Source organism: Trachypithecus francoisi, unplaced genomic scaffold (assembly GCF_009764315.1).
Source record: "Trachypithecus francoisi isolate TF-2019V2 unplaced genomic scaffold, Tfra_2.0 Lachesis_group13, whole genome shotgun sequence".
NCBI classification, from domain to species: Eukaryota; Metazoa; Chordata; class Mammalia; order Primates; family Cercopithecidae; genus Trachypithecus; species Trachypithecus francoisi.
The window spans coordinates 8,064,680-8,082,313 of record NW_022681458.1 but is presented as its reverse complement, the minus strand read 5'-3'; the positions used below and the strand labels follow the sequence as shown (position 1 = coordinate 8,082,313).

General features: G+C 44.8%; 1 protein-coding gene across 2 annotated transcripts in view; it reads left to right on the top strand.

The window, feature by feature from the left end:
- The first annotated feature begins 8,672 nt into the window (after window positions 1–8,672).
- TRPM8 (transient receptor potential cation channel subfamily M member 8) overlaps window positions 8,673–17,634 on the top strand; it is a 91,740-nt gene continuing 82,778 nt past the window's right edge. The window contains exons 1-2 of one of the 2 annotated variants that reach the window (XM_033229816.1): window positions 8,673–8,789; window positions 12,286–12,359. In XM_033229816.1, coding sequence (XP_033085707.1) covers window positions 8,673–8,789; window positions 12,286–12,359 — 191 coding nt within the window. Of the gene's footprint in view, window positions 8,790–11,107; window positions 11,294–12,285; window positions 12,360–17,634 lie in introns of those variants that run through there. The other variant, XM_033229817.1, reaches the window with a different exon arrangement.

Here is a 17,634-nt window from a genome sequence, read left to right as displayed (position 1 = left end):
GCTGACTTTTTCAGTGTTAGAATTTTTGAGCTGAACGTAAGGAAGTGGTTATTGCTTAAGTCTATTCTATATGTGCTAGTACAAAGATACTTATCATGATAGAAGTTTTAGCTTGTCAAAATCTTGACAGTGCAAGGGACTTACTTTCAAGGTTGTAACTTTGGATGCATATTTCTTTATAATTTGGAAAAAAAGCTGTTTATTACTATTATGAATATATTTATAATTATATTACAAATAATATAATTATATAAATAATATAATTACATTACAATTTATAATAATAATAATTATTATCTTTGTCTTGCCTAAGAACTGATATCATTCTTGGCATCTGTGAAGACAGTAGGGGTCCAGGCTCCATAGGGACTCCCACCTTTCCTCTTGTTCTAAAAGGCTCTCAGGGAATAGCATCTTGGAGCATCACCTGCTGCTTGTATCTACCTCCTGTTTCTCACTTCTACTTTTTGGAGCAGGATACCTTGGGGTCAATGACTTTGGGAACCTCCACTGGCTTTTGCTATTTTCCTAGTTTCCATCCATCTATTCAAACTTAAAAAAAATTTGGCAGATAGAGGCAATTAGAAAAACAGGATAATGCTTATAACAAAATAAATCTCAGCTCTCTCCTGGTGGTGGCTGAGACGTGGAAGCACAGGTGCCTAGTGACTCTTTCAGGTTATTTATTTATTTATTTATTTATTTATTTTTTGAGACAGAGTCTCGCTCTGTCGCCCAGGCTTGAGTGCAGTGGCGCGATCTCGGCTCACTGCAAGCTCCTCCTCCCGGGTTCACGCCATTCTCCTGCCTCAGCCTCCCGAGTAGCTGGGACTACAGGCGCCCGCCACCTCGCCCGGCTAATTTTTTGTAGTTTTAGTAGAGACGGGGTTTCACTGTGTTAGCCAGGATGGTCTCGACCTGCTGACCTCGTGATCCGCCCGCCTGGGCCTCCCAAAGTGCTGGGATTACAAGCATGAGCCACCGCGCCCGGCCCTTTCAGGTTATTTTAACCCTTGCTTGTATGCACCACTGCCATGCCCCTGCCAAAATAAGAGTGGAGGAGATCTCTCTTCATGGTGTCATTTATGTTCGAAGTCTCTGCAAGTGTTATACTCACCATTTTCATGAATAATTGATGGCTCAAAGAGTGGAGATGGCTGGGGTTTGGTGTGGGGCCCTTTGGAGCATTTTCCTTAGAGCATGAACAAGTTTTTCCTCTCTCATTCAGTGTGCAAAGGAGAACATCTTGTTTCTTCCCCCACCCCAAGTTTTTTTAATCAGAAAGAGACTTAGAACTAGACAATCCTGCTTGAAAATGACACTTTAGGACTGATTTGACCATGGTGATAGGTGGGCTAAAAAGCAACTTATAAAACATGCCAGAAGCCTTTTTTTCTTAGGATAATAAGATAGCACACTATTTTTTTTTGCATTGAGTTCAAAGGATGCATGAATATTCTGTTGTTCGTGGGTGACTTCTAGACTATTTAAAATTATTCATAACCATTGATAATAAAAATAGTACTATGGCCAACCTCTCCCCTCAAGAAACAAAATGGAGTTTGTAATCCTTTGTTTAAATTTTGGCAGTGTACTCACGTTGTTAAGATGACCATCTATTTCTTCCCAAAGCTGTATTAAAGTGGCACAGATTAGCTTAATGTTTAAGATTGGGCTCTCAGGCCAGCTTGCTTGATTTTGAATTCTGCATCCTCTACTTATCAGCCGTATGACTTTGGGAGATATCTAACCTCTCTGTGCCTTGGTTTGTCATCCATCTAAAGGAGAAAATAGTAATCTAATACTACTACTACTAATAATCTAAATACTCTAAAGAGTATTTACATGGATCCATCTTCCCATGAGTTACATGGATTATTATTTTATTACAAGTACAGTGCCTGGCACATAATAGACATGACACAATACATAGCAGCTATTTATTACTGACATTTGGATGGTGTTCCTGGTCTGATGGAGATGTATGTACGTGCAAGCAGGACAAATTGTAACGTTCAGATGTTCAAGTTGTGACTACACAAGAACACAAAGCCAAAATTGACATGATATCGCCTCTTGAACAGCCCATCAATTACATGCATGTGTTTTGAAAAGATTTGATTACACGCTCTGGAAACATTTTATTGTAGTTTAAGAACAAGGGGGTCCTTGGTGTGATCTGTGGCCCAGTGGTCCTCTAACTGTGGTCCTGAGGCTACCTCATCAGCACCTGGGAACTTTGCTAGAGATGCAGAATCTGGGGCTCACTTCAGACATCTCACGCTCTTGAGGTGGGGCCCAGCACTCCGGGTTTTAATGAGTTCAGTGAGTCAGGCTGTAGGGTGATATATAGTTTCCTGTGTGAGAAACTGTAGGAACTGTTGGTCCTTAGTTTGTAAGTGCTGTCTCTCCTGTAGGTATGGTAAGTCTATTGCGAAGTTTTGAAAAAATGTGAACGGTATTTCAAGAGTCCATTTTGATTTTAATTTTTACTGAGGTTATCTCTATGGTGGTCACTAAGAGTCCATTCAATTCATCAGGCCCATTTGAAATTTTTGAGAGTAAAGACCATAAATGGAAATAATTGAGATTATTGATTAAGAACACGAAAGCAAAGTTTTACGTAGTTAAACAAGTAAATCCTAGAACTGGACAAATCCTTAGCTCTCTATGAAGGTCCCGTCCTTTGGGACTGCCATGGAGATAACTCCATTGAATTGTGCTTTAATGGCATAGCTTCAACTTGCATTCAGGACATTCTAAGAAATAGCCAGGCTAAGTTTAGTGCCTGAAGTATTGCATGGCTGTGCAGGGATATTTACCACTATGTGGCCCAGTGTGCTTTTGGCATAGACATTTTTCTTTTAACTTATTATTTTGAGATAATTATAGCTTCACAGGAAGTGGAAGAGGAAAAAGTGTAGAGAGGGTCTGTGTACTCTTCACCCAGTTCCCCTCAATGGTGACATCTCACATAACTATCATACAAGATTAATACCAGAGAATTGGCATTGGCACAAGGCAAAGGCTTTATCAGATTTCACATTTTTTTTTTTTTTTTTGAGATAGAGTCTAGTTCTTGTCGCCCAGGCTGGAGTGCAATGGTGTGATCTTGGCTCACTGTAACCTCCGCCTCCTGGATTCAAGTGATTCTCCTGCCTCAGCCTCCTGAGCAACTGGGATTACAGGTGCCCACCACCATACCTGGCTAATTTTTTATTTTTTTGGTAGAGATGGGGTTTCACCATGTTGGCCAGGCTGGTCTCGAACTCCTGACCTCGGGTGATCCACCTGCCTTGGCCTCCCAAAGTGCTTGGATTACAGGCATGAACTAACATGCCCGGACCCAGATTTCACCACTTGGACATGCATTCATTCATGTATGTATAGTTTAATGTAATTTTATCACATGAGTAGATTTGCGTAACCACTGCCACAACCAAATTTCGGAACTGTTCCATCACTGGAAAAGCCCCTTCACCCTGCCCCTTTACAGTCGCCCTATCCTCCCCAGCCTACTTGTCCCCAAATGCAAGAGCTTTTTCACCCTGGCCTCTGTATCAGGGAATGTGGGTTTGAAGTTAGTTTATGGATGCCATGAAGCTTGTAATTGACTATGTTCATCCTGTCAACCTAAAATAATCAAAAGGCTCGGGATCCAATTTAAAAAGTTTATTCAAGTGCAAAGATGAGGGCAGCCATCCAGATAGCAGACTGACAGCTAAGGATGGTGATCACTGCTCCTGGGATGGGGAAAAGGGAGGATCACTTATATAAGCAAAACCAGAGGTGCTGAATAGAAACACATTTCCTTTTTCTTTTTATTTATTTTGAGATGGAGTCTCACTCTGTCACCCAGGCTGGAGTGCAGGGGCGTGATCTCAGATCACTGCAACCTCCCAGGTTCAAGGGATTCTCGTGCCTCAGCCTCCTGAGTAGCTGGGATTACAGGTGCCTGCCACCACACTGGCTAATATTTTTGTATTTTTAGTAGAGATGCGGTTTCACCATGTTGGACAGGCTGCTCTCGAACTCCTGACCTCAACTGATCCACCCACCTTGGCCTCCCAAAGTGTTAGGATTACAGGCGTGAGCCACCATGCCCAGCCAGAAACACATTTTCTGTATGAAGGCTACCGTATAGATGTAAGATTTGATTGACTACTACTGTTTATACTCTAAGGGGGTTGCTTAACAGTCAATTGTAAAGAGGTTACAGTCACAAGGATCTCTGTCTCTAATATCAGTAAGTCTAGGTTAAAATGAAGGACAGGGAATCTGGTTAAGGAATAACATCATTTGGTTTCGCACAACCCTTGCAAAGGTCAGTCAGAAAGGGTTGTGCAAAAATAGCCGTGTTACGTGACTCTGTTTTCAGAGCTTCACTTTCCCCCTTGGCATAATCAACCTGGAAGGTCCTAAAATTTTATTTTCTTTTTACAGTCCCTTTACTTTGGCCATTAGTAAGTTTACGGCATGATTTCTAGTGCCCCCTGAGGACCTCAGAACAGGCTTCCCCTGTGGCTGGATAAGCCCCTCACTTAACCAGTCTTTTTCTCTTATTTTATCCTCAGCTCACTTATCTCTCTTTGGTTCCTTTGTTTTATGTAATATTTTAGTAAGTTTCTTTAATTCTTTGTGCACTGAGATAAAATATAAGCATTTACACTGAAAACAAACGTCTACCACGTCATCTCTACTTATTATTTATATCTGATATTTTCCCTCCAGCCTCTGTCTCCCTTTCCTGAACTGCCTAAAGTTATGTGAGTGTTTGCCTTCCTTGTTCCCCATTCCTGGGTGTGTCTTTCTACTGCACTCACAGTTGAATGGACTCAGGATACGATTCCTAGATCACAATCTTTTCCCTCTTAAAAAAATATAAACACTGTTCCATTTTCTTCTAGTTTATAGTATTGAAGAAGAGAAGTTTCATACCAGCTTGGTTTTCTCCTTTAGTAATTTTTTTCTGCTATATTGCTTATATGTTTTTATGTTTATTCTGTTTTTTGTGAGACGGAGTCTCGCTCTGTCGCCCAGGCAGGAGTGCAGTGGCACGATTTCGGCTCACTTCAAGCTCCACCTCCCGGGTTCATGCCATTCTCCTGGCTCAGCCTCCCGAGTAGCTGGGACTACAGGCGCCCACCACCACACCTGGCTAATTTATTGTGTGTGTGTGTGTGTGTGTTGTTGTTTTTTTAGTAGAGACAGGGTTTCGCTGTGTTAGCCAGGATGGTCTTGATCTCCTGACCTCGTGATCTGCCTGCCTTGGCCTCCCAAAGTGCTGGGATTACAGACGTGAGCCACCGTGCCCGGCCGTTTTTATGTTTATTCTTATACTTAAATGATTTCATCTGGATACCTCCGGCCCTATTAATTTTGCTTGGTAGCGGACCCAGTGAGATTTTTATTGTGAAGACTCAAATCTTTCTTTATCTCAGGGAAGATTTATTCTGTTGATTTTTTGATGACTGTGTCTCTTGTAAGTAGAACATTCTCTTCTTCTGAAAGGCCTGTTACTGACATGATGAATCTCCAGTATTCTCCATGGCTCCTCTAGCAATGGCCACAGCCAGGTTTGGTGCAGCTGTACCAAGGGATTTTCCTTCCTTGGTGGGGTGGGTTAAAGTGGAGAAACACAGCCCCATGTCCCCTGCCGCCATGCTCTGCCTACCCAATGCTGCTGGCACCAGGTTACCACACGGGGCTCCTTGGGCCGGCATCCACTGCACATCTCGAGCACATTCTCTGGTTTGACGTTGGGTCACACGATGCTACCAGTCTTTGCCACACCTGATTAGGGTGCCAATTTCATTAGAAATAAGGATGACTGTCAATTAAACATTTCACTGGTGGGTCTTGAGACTTCTAGTCTCAGCTTCCATCGTGCCTGGGGAAGCACCTCATTGTCTCTTCTGCCTGTGGAGGCTGTAGCCAGAAAACAATAAAACAATGACAACAACAAACTGTCCAGAGCTGGAAAAAAACAAAAACAGCCACAATTGAGTATGCATGTAAAGAGAGCTTATGATCGATGTAAAAATTGTGGGCCAATATCTGGTTAGAATCAGTAAAATACCAGGACTTCAGAATAAGGGGAACGCGCTGGGTAGAAAGAAGAGCAGGGAGGCTGCCATCAGGGTTTTCTTGATCAGGTCAAAACTCTAATAAAAACAGAACCCTTTTTATGGTGTTGGGGGGAAAAGTGTTGAATGCAATAAAAAGACATCTCCATGGATGAAAAGCTTCTCACGGGTTCCTCCTCGGCTTTGCTGTGCTCAGATCATCCCCAGGGACCTTCTCCTGACACTGACCAAAAAGTCCAAGGTGGGCGAGTCAGGAGCAGAAGGACTCATCCCAGCCCTTTGCCCATTTTGTCCAGGGAATTTTGGATCACTGGATCTGGCGGTGTGATTTTGTTACTTCTCCCTGGCACGGGATGCACCAAGGGATCGGCTTTCTCCCCCTGCCTTTCCCGTTCACTCTTTTTCAGGGCCATCTCCTTTTCAGCAGACCCCTTCCCTCACTCTCCAGGGCCCCAGGCGCTCTCTTCCCATTTGGTTCTCTTGGGCCTCAGGCCTTAGGTTCCTTCTTCCAATGCTTCTTTCACTTCGGAGACTGAAGTCCTGCAAGAATGTGTCTAGAAGATCAACAAACTTGCAGTCCTGGGATAGCTGTTTTCTAAGACTGTATGCCAAGACCCAGAGTCAACCAACTTGAATATCAACTGGTCTCAGAGAACCAGTTGAGACTACCAGCTGCTGAGAAAGGCATTCGGAATGTCAGAGGAGGGCTAGTTGTTGCATCTCTTAAATGACTTCCCAATGTTTTGTTTGATAGAAATGTGATTTGAAGGCAAAAATACCCCCTTCCTGCTGCAATGAAATAAACAGTTCTTCATTTCAAGGCAAATGCAGTCACTTCCTAAGCATTGGTGCCCTACTTAGAAGCAATTTGCTGTAAGGGAATAATAGTGAATACCTTGCAGGATTGATTTGTGGTTTTGCAATAATGTATGTAAAGTGCCAATTAATACTCTCAGCTTCTCTTTGAAATGCCTGGGGAGAGAAGTAAAAGAAGTGCTTGTTGTTTTAAACAGTCTAGACCAACCATTTGGAGGGCGTTTTAAAGCAGTGACAGTCTCTGTGGTGTGGGAGGCCTGTGGCTGGCCTGGGATGGGCGATCTGGACGGAGGAGTCATGGTCGCCGGGTTGAGGGTCTGAGAGCAGAGTGTGGCTGAGTGGTGGGTCTGCTCTGTGTCTTAGACATTTCTGCATTTGGGAGTTATAGAAGGTGACGTGGAAGTAGTTTGCAAACTGAAGGAGGATTTGCGAGGTGGTATCGATTCAATCAAATTATTCATCCAATAAATATTCATGCAGCTCTCCTTTACGCACTGTGCCAGGCCCTGAAAGTCTAGTGGTGAACAAGATACAGCTCTTGGCCTTAGCAAGTTAATAGGGGTCAAACAGACCATTGAACAAATCATGATGCCCGCAGCTTGGTGCAGGTTGAAGGGGCTACAGAGGCAGGTGAGCGCTTGCCCAGTGTTGTGGGGCATCTCCCTGAAGAAGTGATGAGTGAGCTGAGCCTAGAGGATGAGCAGGAGATGACAGCTGGAGGGGTATGGGGAAGAGGGCTCTGGACAGGGGGTGGGACCCCAGATAGGAAAGGCAGGCCCAGAGAGAGAGGGAGGTGGGCACAGCCAGGTCGGAGACGTGGAGACCAGCAGGGCCCCTTGCCAAGGGCAGAGACAACGTGAGAGCCTTGGAAGGGGTGAGGAGGAAGGACTGCCGCTGGGATGTGGTGGGACAGACAGGGAGGAGCTTGGAGCCAGGAGGAGGGGACTCAGGGAGACACGGTGTACAGGATGGTGTTTTCATTTACTGTGTCTGCAGGACAGCCCTAGAGGTTGAGTAGACATTGATGGGTTTTGTCTCGAGCTTGGGATATGGGTCTGAGTTAGAGTTTGGGAGATGAGGAGAGGGGCCTCCTGAAATATGGGGTGGGGCCATCTTAGAGTGAGAAAAACAGAGCAGGGATCCCGGGAAGCATTGCATGACAGATAAGGTTTTGCAATGCCCAAGTGAGCAGCCTGCTCCAGAGCCCAAGAGGGAAGTCTTGGGCATTAGAATTTCAGGATGACCTGGCGCATGCTGACCCCCAAGCCCTACCCACCACCCTTCAGGGGCAGGGGTCTTCTTTTCTGCCTGAGGTCCAAGTCCTCTGGCCAATACAGGCTGCTAACCATAGTCTGCTCTGTATATTCTCTTCATCCTCAATTTATTACTTAACAAGTAGCTATTGCAAGCCCCTCAGATGTAGTGCAGTGTGATGCATGTGGTACAGACTGCCATTTCAGAGCTTGTAGTCTGGTAGGGCCATGCACTCGGCCACTGCAAAGAGGGGGCGCCCAGGAAGGGATCCTGACTCAGGAATGAGGGGCCAGGGAGAATGGGCTGAGGGGTGGAAAGGCCATCTGGGTCTTGGAGGGTGAAGAGGAATCAGGGGCAGGGGCACAATTACTGTGATGAGCTGAATGGAGTGTGGGACATTGCATGTGGCAAAGGGGAGAGGGTGGAGGGAAAGAGGCATTGGGGTGAAACTTTGAAGGAAGCCCTTTTACTGTTTGTAACCCATACTTATCCCCTCCACCCATCGCCACAGAAAAGATGTCCTTTGGGGGAGCCAAGCTGAGCATGAGGAACAGAAGGAACGGCATTCTGGACAGCACCCGGACCCTGTACTCCAGCGCGTCTCGGAGCACAGACTTGTCTTACAGTGAAAGCGTAAGTCATGCGCATCACCTGTTTGAAAGGTTTCACTGTAACCTTCATAAGGCGTTAAATCATGCATTTGCACATTGACTTTTAGGAAACTTTAAATGCCATGTCTTCACAATTCCTTTCACTACTTAATGCTCAGTGCTCTTGCTTCTGGTCTGAGTCTTGAATCTCAGTCCCTTCTCCAGCTCCACGGCCAGGGTCTCAGTTTGGGTCTATCTGCATTTGTTCTTGCGATGGCCTCCTAGCTGCACTTCTTCATACTGTCTCTACTGGTTCCAAGGCAGCTTCTACGCTGCCTTCAGGACACAGACGTGCCCAGTCATGGCTTCTTGGGTGAGCTGGAGTTGGGTTGGGTGCCAGCGGGAGGTGTGTCCTTAGCACCTCTCTGCCACTCTCTGCCTGGCTTTGCTGACACTGGGCTTGTTCCCTCCTGCGGGTGTTCCACCCACTCTCAGATCCTGTCCAACACTCTCATTTGTCAAGAAATTAAGACAACATTCCAGCCTGACATCCAGTTCTCCCGGACTACAGTGTTAACAGTCAGGATAGTGGCTAGCTTTGGAAAGTAGGAATTGGTGGTGGGGGGCGGTTCTGGGGTGTTGTTTTGGATTTTGATCTCACTGGTGGGTTCCATGGGGGCTGACTTTGTGATCTATCATTGAGCTGTAAGAAAACACACACACAAACACACACACACACAAACTTGCTCTCCCCCAGCTTGGGTGTGCCTCCCAGGGCCCGGACTAGGCAAGTGAGGCACCCCTGATGCAAAAGTTAAGGAGGTGCCAGTCCTCAGGGGCGGCCCCTGCACTTGCATGCCTGGGGGGGACTGACCACCTCCTTACACTTGCTCCCCGGTCTCACCTCAGTCCTGGCCACGGGAGAAGCAAACAGCGGGCCAAGGGCAGTGGTAGCTTTTCCAGTGTTTACCCCCTTGCTCTCTTCCTTCAACCCCAGTGACGAAGCGCCTCTGGGAGGGCCTTTCTGGAGGGATCCACCTGGCCTCAGCATCGGAGCCCTGGGAGATGGACAGAGGCTGACTCTTTCTCGAGCCTGCTGCTATGACCTCCTGCTGGATGGGTCTCCTCTCCTCAGCCCCTGCGGGTCACCCCCTCCCAGATGCAGGCATCTCTATGGGTAGAACTGCTGAGGCCACGCAGGAGCATCTCAGCTCTGGGGGGTTCCTTTTTGTCCCCTAAGCACATGCACACCTCTGCAAAGTGTATTTTCGGAGGGTTTTTTAAGCAACAAAGCAGTTTTTAAAAATCATCACCCTTCCTCCATGATCATTGATTACGCAGCTTCCACAGCTGTTTTCTTCCTTCCTGTTAAGTAGACTTGAAATTAGTTAAGTGGATGAGAAAATTACAAGTAAAAATGGGCATCACAGACTTTCAAAACTGTACAGGTGAGCATTGAAGTTATTTTTGCTTTCAAAATGTTTGTGTTGAAAGATACATAGAAAAGAATGTATACAGGTGAATTTCCAACTTAAAAAGAATATTGAAGCGAATGCTCTTGTGCCCACCACCCGCTTGAGAAATAGCATATCACCCCCATGTGGCCGCTCAGTTGGCTTTCCTCTCTCCTATCAGAGGTTATAACCACTATCCTGAATTTTGTGTTACCCATTCCTTGCTTTTATTTATTATTTTATGACTTGAGTATATGTATCTCTCTAAACAATACATTGCTTAGTTTTGTTCTGGTTTGAACATTCATGGAATTGTACTATGAGTATTTTTTTGTGAGGTTTTTTTTTTTTTTTTGCTCAAAACTGTTTTTGAGATTCATCCACGGTGAGATGTGTAACCATTGTTGATTTATTTCATGGCTGTGCTGTGCCCCACTGTGTGCTTATGTTTATTTATTCAGCCCAAGGGGGATAGCATGTGGGTTTCTGGGCTTTGCTATTAAGAGCAACACCGCTTTTAACATTCTTCGATGTGGAAGCCATGTCTACCTGGAAAATATTCTTTCAGTTGAGGCTTGGTGGGTGAAGGTAAACATCTCTCTTTCAGGAAGTCTGGGTTTAAGACACAGGACTTATGGGGAAGCTTATGTTCAAAGGATTGGGAAGATAAGGCATGTGGTCACCTTTCTCTGATACCGTAGGACTTGCAGGGGCAGAGGGTGAAAGGGAAGGGGGCACATTGTGAACTTCATTCCAGGAGAGGGGACTTCCCCCTTTGCAGTGCATGGCTGGTGGCAGCCTTGCTGGGGGGATAAGAAATCAGGGCTGGCTCTGGTGCCAGTGGCATGTTCTTATGAGGCCAACTGTGTGTAAAGCTGTCCGAGAACTCCAGCTACCAGTCATCTGGTGACCTGTGGGAAGTGGCATTGGATTGCCAGGGAGAGGAAGCTCCTAGCAGCCCCACCTCCCCAGGGAAAGGCAGCCCTCTGAGGCTGAAAATTTATGGCCAGGCAGCTTTGCCAGCCATTCTGAGTGTGCAAGTCATTCATGGGACAATCCTGCCTTTCTCCACCAGGGACTCCTTTTCAGGGAGGTAACTTTACTGGCAATAGTGGACAATGTTCGGGAATGGCTGTCTCTGTTTACATACCCATCCGTGGTGGGCATGAGTCCCACTGCCCTCCCTTTCAACCATGCTGGGTGTTTATTGCCTTTGATATTTTTGTAACCTGGTGGGTGTGAAATGGGATCTCACTACGGTTTTCCTTTGCATTTGCTCATTCTGAATGAGGTTGAGCTTCCTTTCATATGTTTATGGGTTATTCTCTTTCAATGAATGCTTACTCTTGTCTTTGGCCGTATTTTTTCCATTGGATTGCCTGTCTCATTCTTACTGATGTACGGTGCTTATATATTCTGGCTACCAATCCTATGATGTTTCCTACATGATGCAAATACCTTCTTCCACTTTGAGGAGTGTAGGTATTTTTAAAGGAGTTTTCATTTGTTTCCAAATAGTTTGCTTCTGCCAACTTAAGGGAAGCTTTTGGTTTATAAAGGCTTTTGGTTTTTTGTCAGAATTAGGTCCCAGATGTGCCTAACTACCTCGCTCATGGAGGGATAAATACAATTATGAAGGGTTTTTGGAATATGTCTTCTTTTAAACAGCAAGCGTAAGAGGAATGGGAATCTGCATTGATATATTATTTATGAAAAACTATCATCCAATGCCTATATTCTCCATGGTAGCCTTAGAGGTGGAAAAACATAGTTTATATGTTTTTATATTATGTTTAATTATGTTTTTAAAACATAATTTATATTTATTTATAATACTGTTTATACACAAGATAAGCCAAAAATACTTTTAGAAAGATTTTCCATTTAGTTATAAAAATTATAATGTATGCATCTTTAAAAAAAGCTTTGTGTATTCTAAAGGCACGAACAAATGCTGGATGCTATGAATATGTTGTAAATTCTTAAAGCCTTTGAAGTGGGGTTACATCATATTTAGTATTCATTAATATCAGCAAGGGGTGAGAATGAATTAGTAATGTGTTATTCAATGTTCTCTCTCTGAAGGACTTGGCGAATTTTATTCAAGCAAATTTTAAGAAACGAGAATGTGTCTTCTTTACCAAAGATTCCAAGGCCACGTAAGCTACTATTTTCCCTCCATTTTTGCTTTCCACATTCAAAAAAATTATCAACCACCATTACAACAAACAAACAAATGCTCACTGGTTCATTGTTAAAGATGTCTTCATCTCATAATTCTCAGAAACATTGTGTGGGCAGGAAGGATCTGGCAAGGAGCTTGTAGTTGTTACTTAGAGCTATACAATTCTGTTTGGTATTTTCAACTTTGGCAATAGTTGGAAAAGTCACTGAGGGAGGCTGTCACTCTCTTCAGTATTCCCATGAGATTGGGAACTGACCTGAATGACCTTGGTGAGGAAAGTTGTTTTACAGCAGTTGGTTGGCAATACCATGTATGTGTACATATGTCCATCTTACTGGCTCCTCCGTCAGGTTTTTCCTTCCCGCCGTTGACTTTGGGTCTTTCCTTCTAACTGAGTGTTCATCTACTCTAAGTCTCATGTGTTTTGGAACATTAAGGCTGGGTTACAAAAGCAGGCTTCACCAGCCCAGCCTACAGGAGATCTTCAATAAATGTTGATGAGCAAGTGAGTGAATGGGTCGACTAGTGCTCACCTCTTGTGCAGAAGATGCATTTGAATCTAATTAAACAACTTTAATCCTACCTCCCACTCTCCTTATTCCTCTCTGCTCCTTCTTTTTTTGTTGGCTGGCAATGCAATAAACAGTCTAGCTATTAATTGGAAGTTGCTGCTGTAATTTATAATGAAAAGACCCTCTGTTGAACAGAGGCAATGAACAGAGGAAGGATGTAGAAATAAGGAAAAAAGCTTTAGAACCAGCTTTGGTTTCGACCTTGACTTGGCTGGCTCCTCACGGTGTGGCCTTGAGCCACTTATTCTCTTTACTAAAGCTAATTCTCTTATCCTAAAAATCTAGCAAAAGTATACCTCATGGGTGGTGGTGTTCAGTGACGCAGCATATAAAATACCTACCATAATGCTTCAGAGCATAATTTTTACTCCATGTGAATTAGAAAATGAACATCAGAAAAATTAAGAGATCTCTGCTTTGTCACTGGTATAAATTTACGCATCATGAGGCATTCTGACAAAGTATAAGCTCTATAAGTCCACTATTTATCCCCTGTATGTTTCATGAATGGGACTCACATACTGGATTGCTAATACTATCAATCTCCTTGCAAGGAAGCTGTTATTATCTTCAAGGCAAGTGAGGCCCAGAGAGGTTCAGTATTTTACCCATGGTCACATGTCCAGTGGAAGAAGGATGAGAGACTTGAGCCCAGGCTTTCTGATTTCAAGGTTGTGCCTTTTCTATACCCTCAGTTGCCTCCCTTTCTAAGAATGACATTGGGCAGAACAAATTCCTCAACACGTTCTCAGTTACAGATGTTCAATCTAACTGGCATAAGTGGAAGCTGGAGGGGGGATTCTGTGGGGTGTGATCTTGTGGCTGAAAAGCACAGCCCGATCCAGGGCTTCAACAATGTTGCCAAGACTCTGTCTCTTTCCACCTGTTGTTTCTGCCCTTCTCTGATGGACAGGCTCTTCACTATTGGAGGCAAAATGGTCATTGTTTGTTGTGCGTTATCAGCTTTCCACGTGCCAGTTAGAGCAAAGAGGGCCTTGCTCCTAGCAATTCCATCAAAAGTCCTGGGCTGATGTTCATGGCTCTTAATGGTCTGGCTTGGGCCATGTACCTATCTCTAAACTAACCCCTAGGGCTGGAGGATGGATTAATTGTATTGGACAGTGGAATATGTTGATTGGCAAGCCTTGGGCGATGTGTCCAGGTGAACCCAGTGCAGAAAGGGATGATTCCTCATGGGAAAATCAGGGCGCACTTACTAGCAGAAGGGGAAGTAGATGCAGGTTAGGGGAACCTATGGCTGTCCACCTTACAGTGCTTGATTACACCTCAAGTCTGGGTCAAAATGAAGGGAGATGTGGTGGGCAGCCACAGCCCTCAGCAACACAAGCAGAGCACAGGAACACCTCAGTTCCCGTCTCAGAAGGGATGCAAGGATGCAGGATTCTATAATCTTTGAATCCCCCATATTTATTATTTCTCTTTCTCCATAGGTAGTGGGAACACTCCATGCAAATCTAAGTTACCCATCAGACAAGGGCATCAACTGAAGTGATGACTAATTATATTGATACCCTGGTTTTGCTGTTACTTGCCACACTAGATGACATAAGCCGCCAAAGTCTCTCCTGAGAGTTCCCACGGTTGCCACCCTGGTGCTAAGCCCAATGCACCCTTGCCTCTCTACTCTGACTTCTTGTGGATGCCACTGCAAGATGGTGCCGCACATTTGCCCCTGCTGCTGTGTCCTCTGAGATGTGCTGCCAGCTTAGGAGCCACCTTCTGGTACCCTATAGGTAGTAAGCTCCTAGGTCTGGATTTGCTCTAGTCACTTCTCACTTCCTTGGCCATGCTGGGCTCCAGGTAGAAACAGAAAGAATGCTACCTTCCCAATAGCAGCACTGTGCAACAGAACTTTCTGCCATGGTGGAACTATTCTATGTCTGCACCATCCAATTCAGGAGCCGCGAGCCACGTTTGGCTGTTGATCATTTGAAATGTGGCTGGGACAACCAAGGAATGTTTTTAACTTTATTTAATTTCACTTAATTTAAATATAAAATTAAATCGCCACGTGAGGTGAGTGGCTACCATACTGGACGGTGTAGTACTACAGGATTCAGACTTGGTCCAAGGGGGTAGAACTAGGGTCCTGATGCTTTCCTGTCCTCTTCATTTCTCCTATCTGTCATCCCTATTCCTCCTTCAGGTATCTACACTCCTAATGCCTTCCTGGCAATCTCTCTTCTCCATTTATAAACCAGTTCATACAAATTGGTGCTTAGAGGGCTACCAGCCCATAGACCAGAGCTGCTAGGCAGCTCTCTTGGTCAAGGTCACCTGTGACACACCCTTACCCTTAGCAGGGAAAAGGGCTCAACAGTCTGTTTTCAGTTATAGCAAGAACAGGTGGGTCAGGGAATTCTCTCCCCCATCCTCCAATCAGCTTGGGTGAGTGGACAGATCCCAAAGGATGGTGGGACAGTGGAGGCCATGGAGAGAGAAGAGGAACATGAGGAAGCAGCCTGGGCTCAGGAAGTGCCCTAACACTTAGGAAGAGAGAGGGCTGAGAACATTGTTCTCAATTCTGGTTGACATTTTCTTGGCCACACTGAGTGATGTCCTGGGAACTGTTCCAACACAGAGGTGAGTTTGCTGCTGGAGGGTGATTTTGGATCCAGTCTCTAGCTCAATTTTTATAGCTTTAGAAAATATTAAATGCCTTGAGAAATACTTTGAATAGGGATCATTTTCATACTGTGTGGTAATTAAGACTTTTGGTTACAAGGAGCTCAACTACCTAAACCTAAAGAGGGATTTACTATAGGGAAAAAGAAATGCCACCTAAGATCAGACAGTGGCCAGGCCTCTGGAGTGGTTAGAAAGAGTGACTGATGAGGGAGTACTCAGCAGGTCTCCTCTGCCCATTCCTGACTTCACCTCTCCCTACACACCTGTTCTCTTCTTTCTCAGAGTAGCTATGATTGTGTTGTGGTACCTGATGTTCCACGTCACAGGCCCAGACCTACAGAGAGAAGGGAGCAGCTCTTTTGGTCCTAATTTCAAATTCTTAAGAAAGGGTTGCCTATGTCAATCCTGGATTAACTTCCCATCCTTGGGCTTGTCAATTATGAACATTTCCACAATTCAGTTATATGTACAGGCTCATCTTGATCCTACTGTGTAGACGAGGTTGGAGAGAAGAGACAGTCTCACTGGAGCCCATGTCAATGCACCATCTCTAGCAGGGACCTGCCCTGACGTATCTCCAGCAGCATCCCCAACCCTCAGGAGAGCAAGCTGCTCGTGAGGATTGCTGCTGAGAAGCATTTGTTCCTCATTATAGAGTCTCTTTGTTGAGTGGCTTTGGTAGTTACCCTGGGTTTCCAGTACTTCAAGAAGATCACTATTAGCAGAGCAGCTCCAGCTAAGCCAATTGCTTCCAGGCAGCAGAAACTTGGCCACAATTTGGCTGGGAATCTATCTGCTTCTGGAGTGGTCATAAAATTTGCCCATAAGGCAACTCATTTCTGTTCCTATTGTGTTTTTAGAAACAGTCATAGAAATGCATATCACTATTACCAGCTTGTAAACGAAAATGTGACCTCCCGCCACAGAGTGCTTTTAGAATTAATCCTACATTTTGCCATATGTTAAATAAGGTGAACAGTGAAGAAGACTTTGAGAATACAGCTTTTCTCTGGCCATGAACAGTTATTTATACTTAAGCTTGTATTCTGGAAGGAAAACATATCTACTTTACAAAAATCGTTGAGGATACAAACTATTTAAAAGAAGATCAATTGATGTATCTATTCACTCATTCATTTTCATTCATTCAAAGGACATTTGCTAAATGCCCTGATGTGCCAGAAATATGAGGACAGAGAATATAAGATAAAGAGTGCAGCTGGAAGCAAACCCTAACAGGATTTCCTCAGTTTGTATATCTTTGACTCAGCCTGTGCAGGGGATCCTTGCTCCAGAGTCACCATGTATGGTTGCCTGGGCTGTGCACTGCACAAGGATGCTGGGGGTGAGTGGGGTTGAATCTTGTTATCTGACCCTGCATCCTGGTACTGACCCACATCTGCAGAGGGTTATCCTTTTCTGGTAGGTGAGTGGTGAATGGGTGGCTACAGACTTTATTGTGGGGTCTAGGATGTGGATAAGAGTGATGGAGGCACCGATCCTACCAGGACTTTGGCAACAGGTGTAAACTGGGACTGTCCTGGGAAAATCAGGACATTGAGTCACCCACTGATAAAAGGAGAGCTGTGCCCTTGGGGCCTGTTTCAGTGACCAAACATGTCTCCCACTTTGCTGCTCTCTAGCCTTCTCGGGACAGAACTCTCTGTTCTCCTTCTCCATTGGCCACGGCCCCTCGAATCCCTAGCACCCTTGGATCTTGCCCAAAGATTGGTCAGAGAGACAGCAGGGAGCAATGCAGAACCAAGTGGGTGGGGCAGGCAGAAGGAAGCTGGGAGGAGGGTGAACAGTGCCTCACTGAGTGGAAGTTGTTTTTGGGTCAATGGGAATCTTGGTTGTTGTTGTTCCTGTCTTTGGAGACCACATTTCTCAGGATGCCCTGGATAGACAGGTCAAATAGTCCTAGAATGTATTTTTAGATTTTTTTTTAACTGCATTTTTGCTTCTTTTCTGTTGCCACTGCCTTCATTAATCCTTGATTTGCATGTATGGCACCACCATAACCTAAGT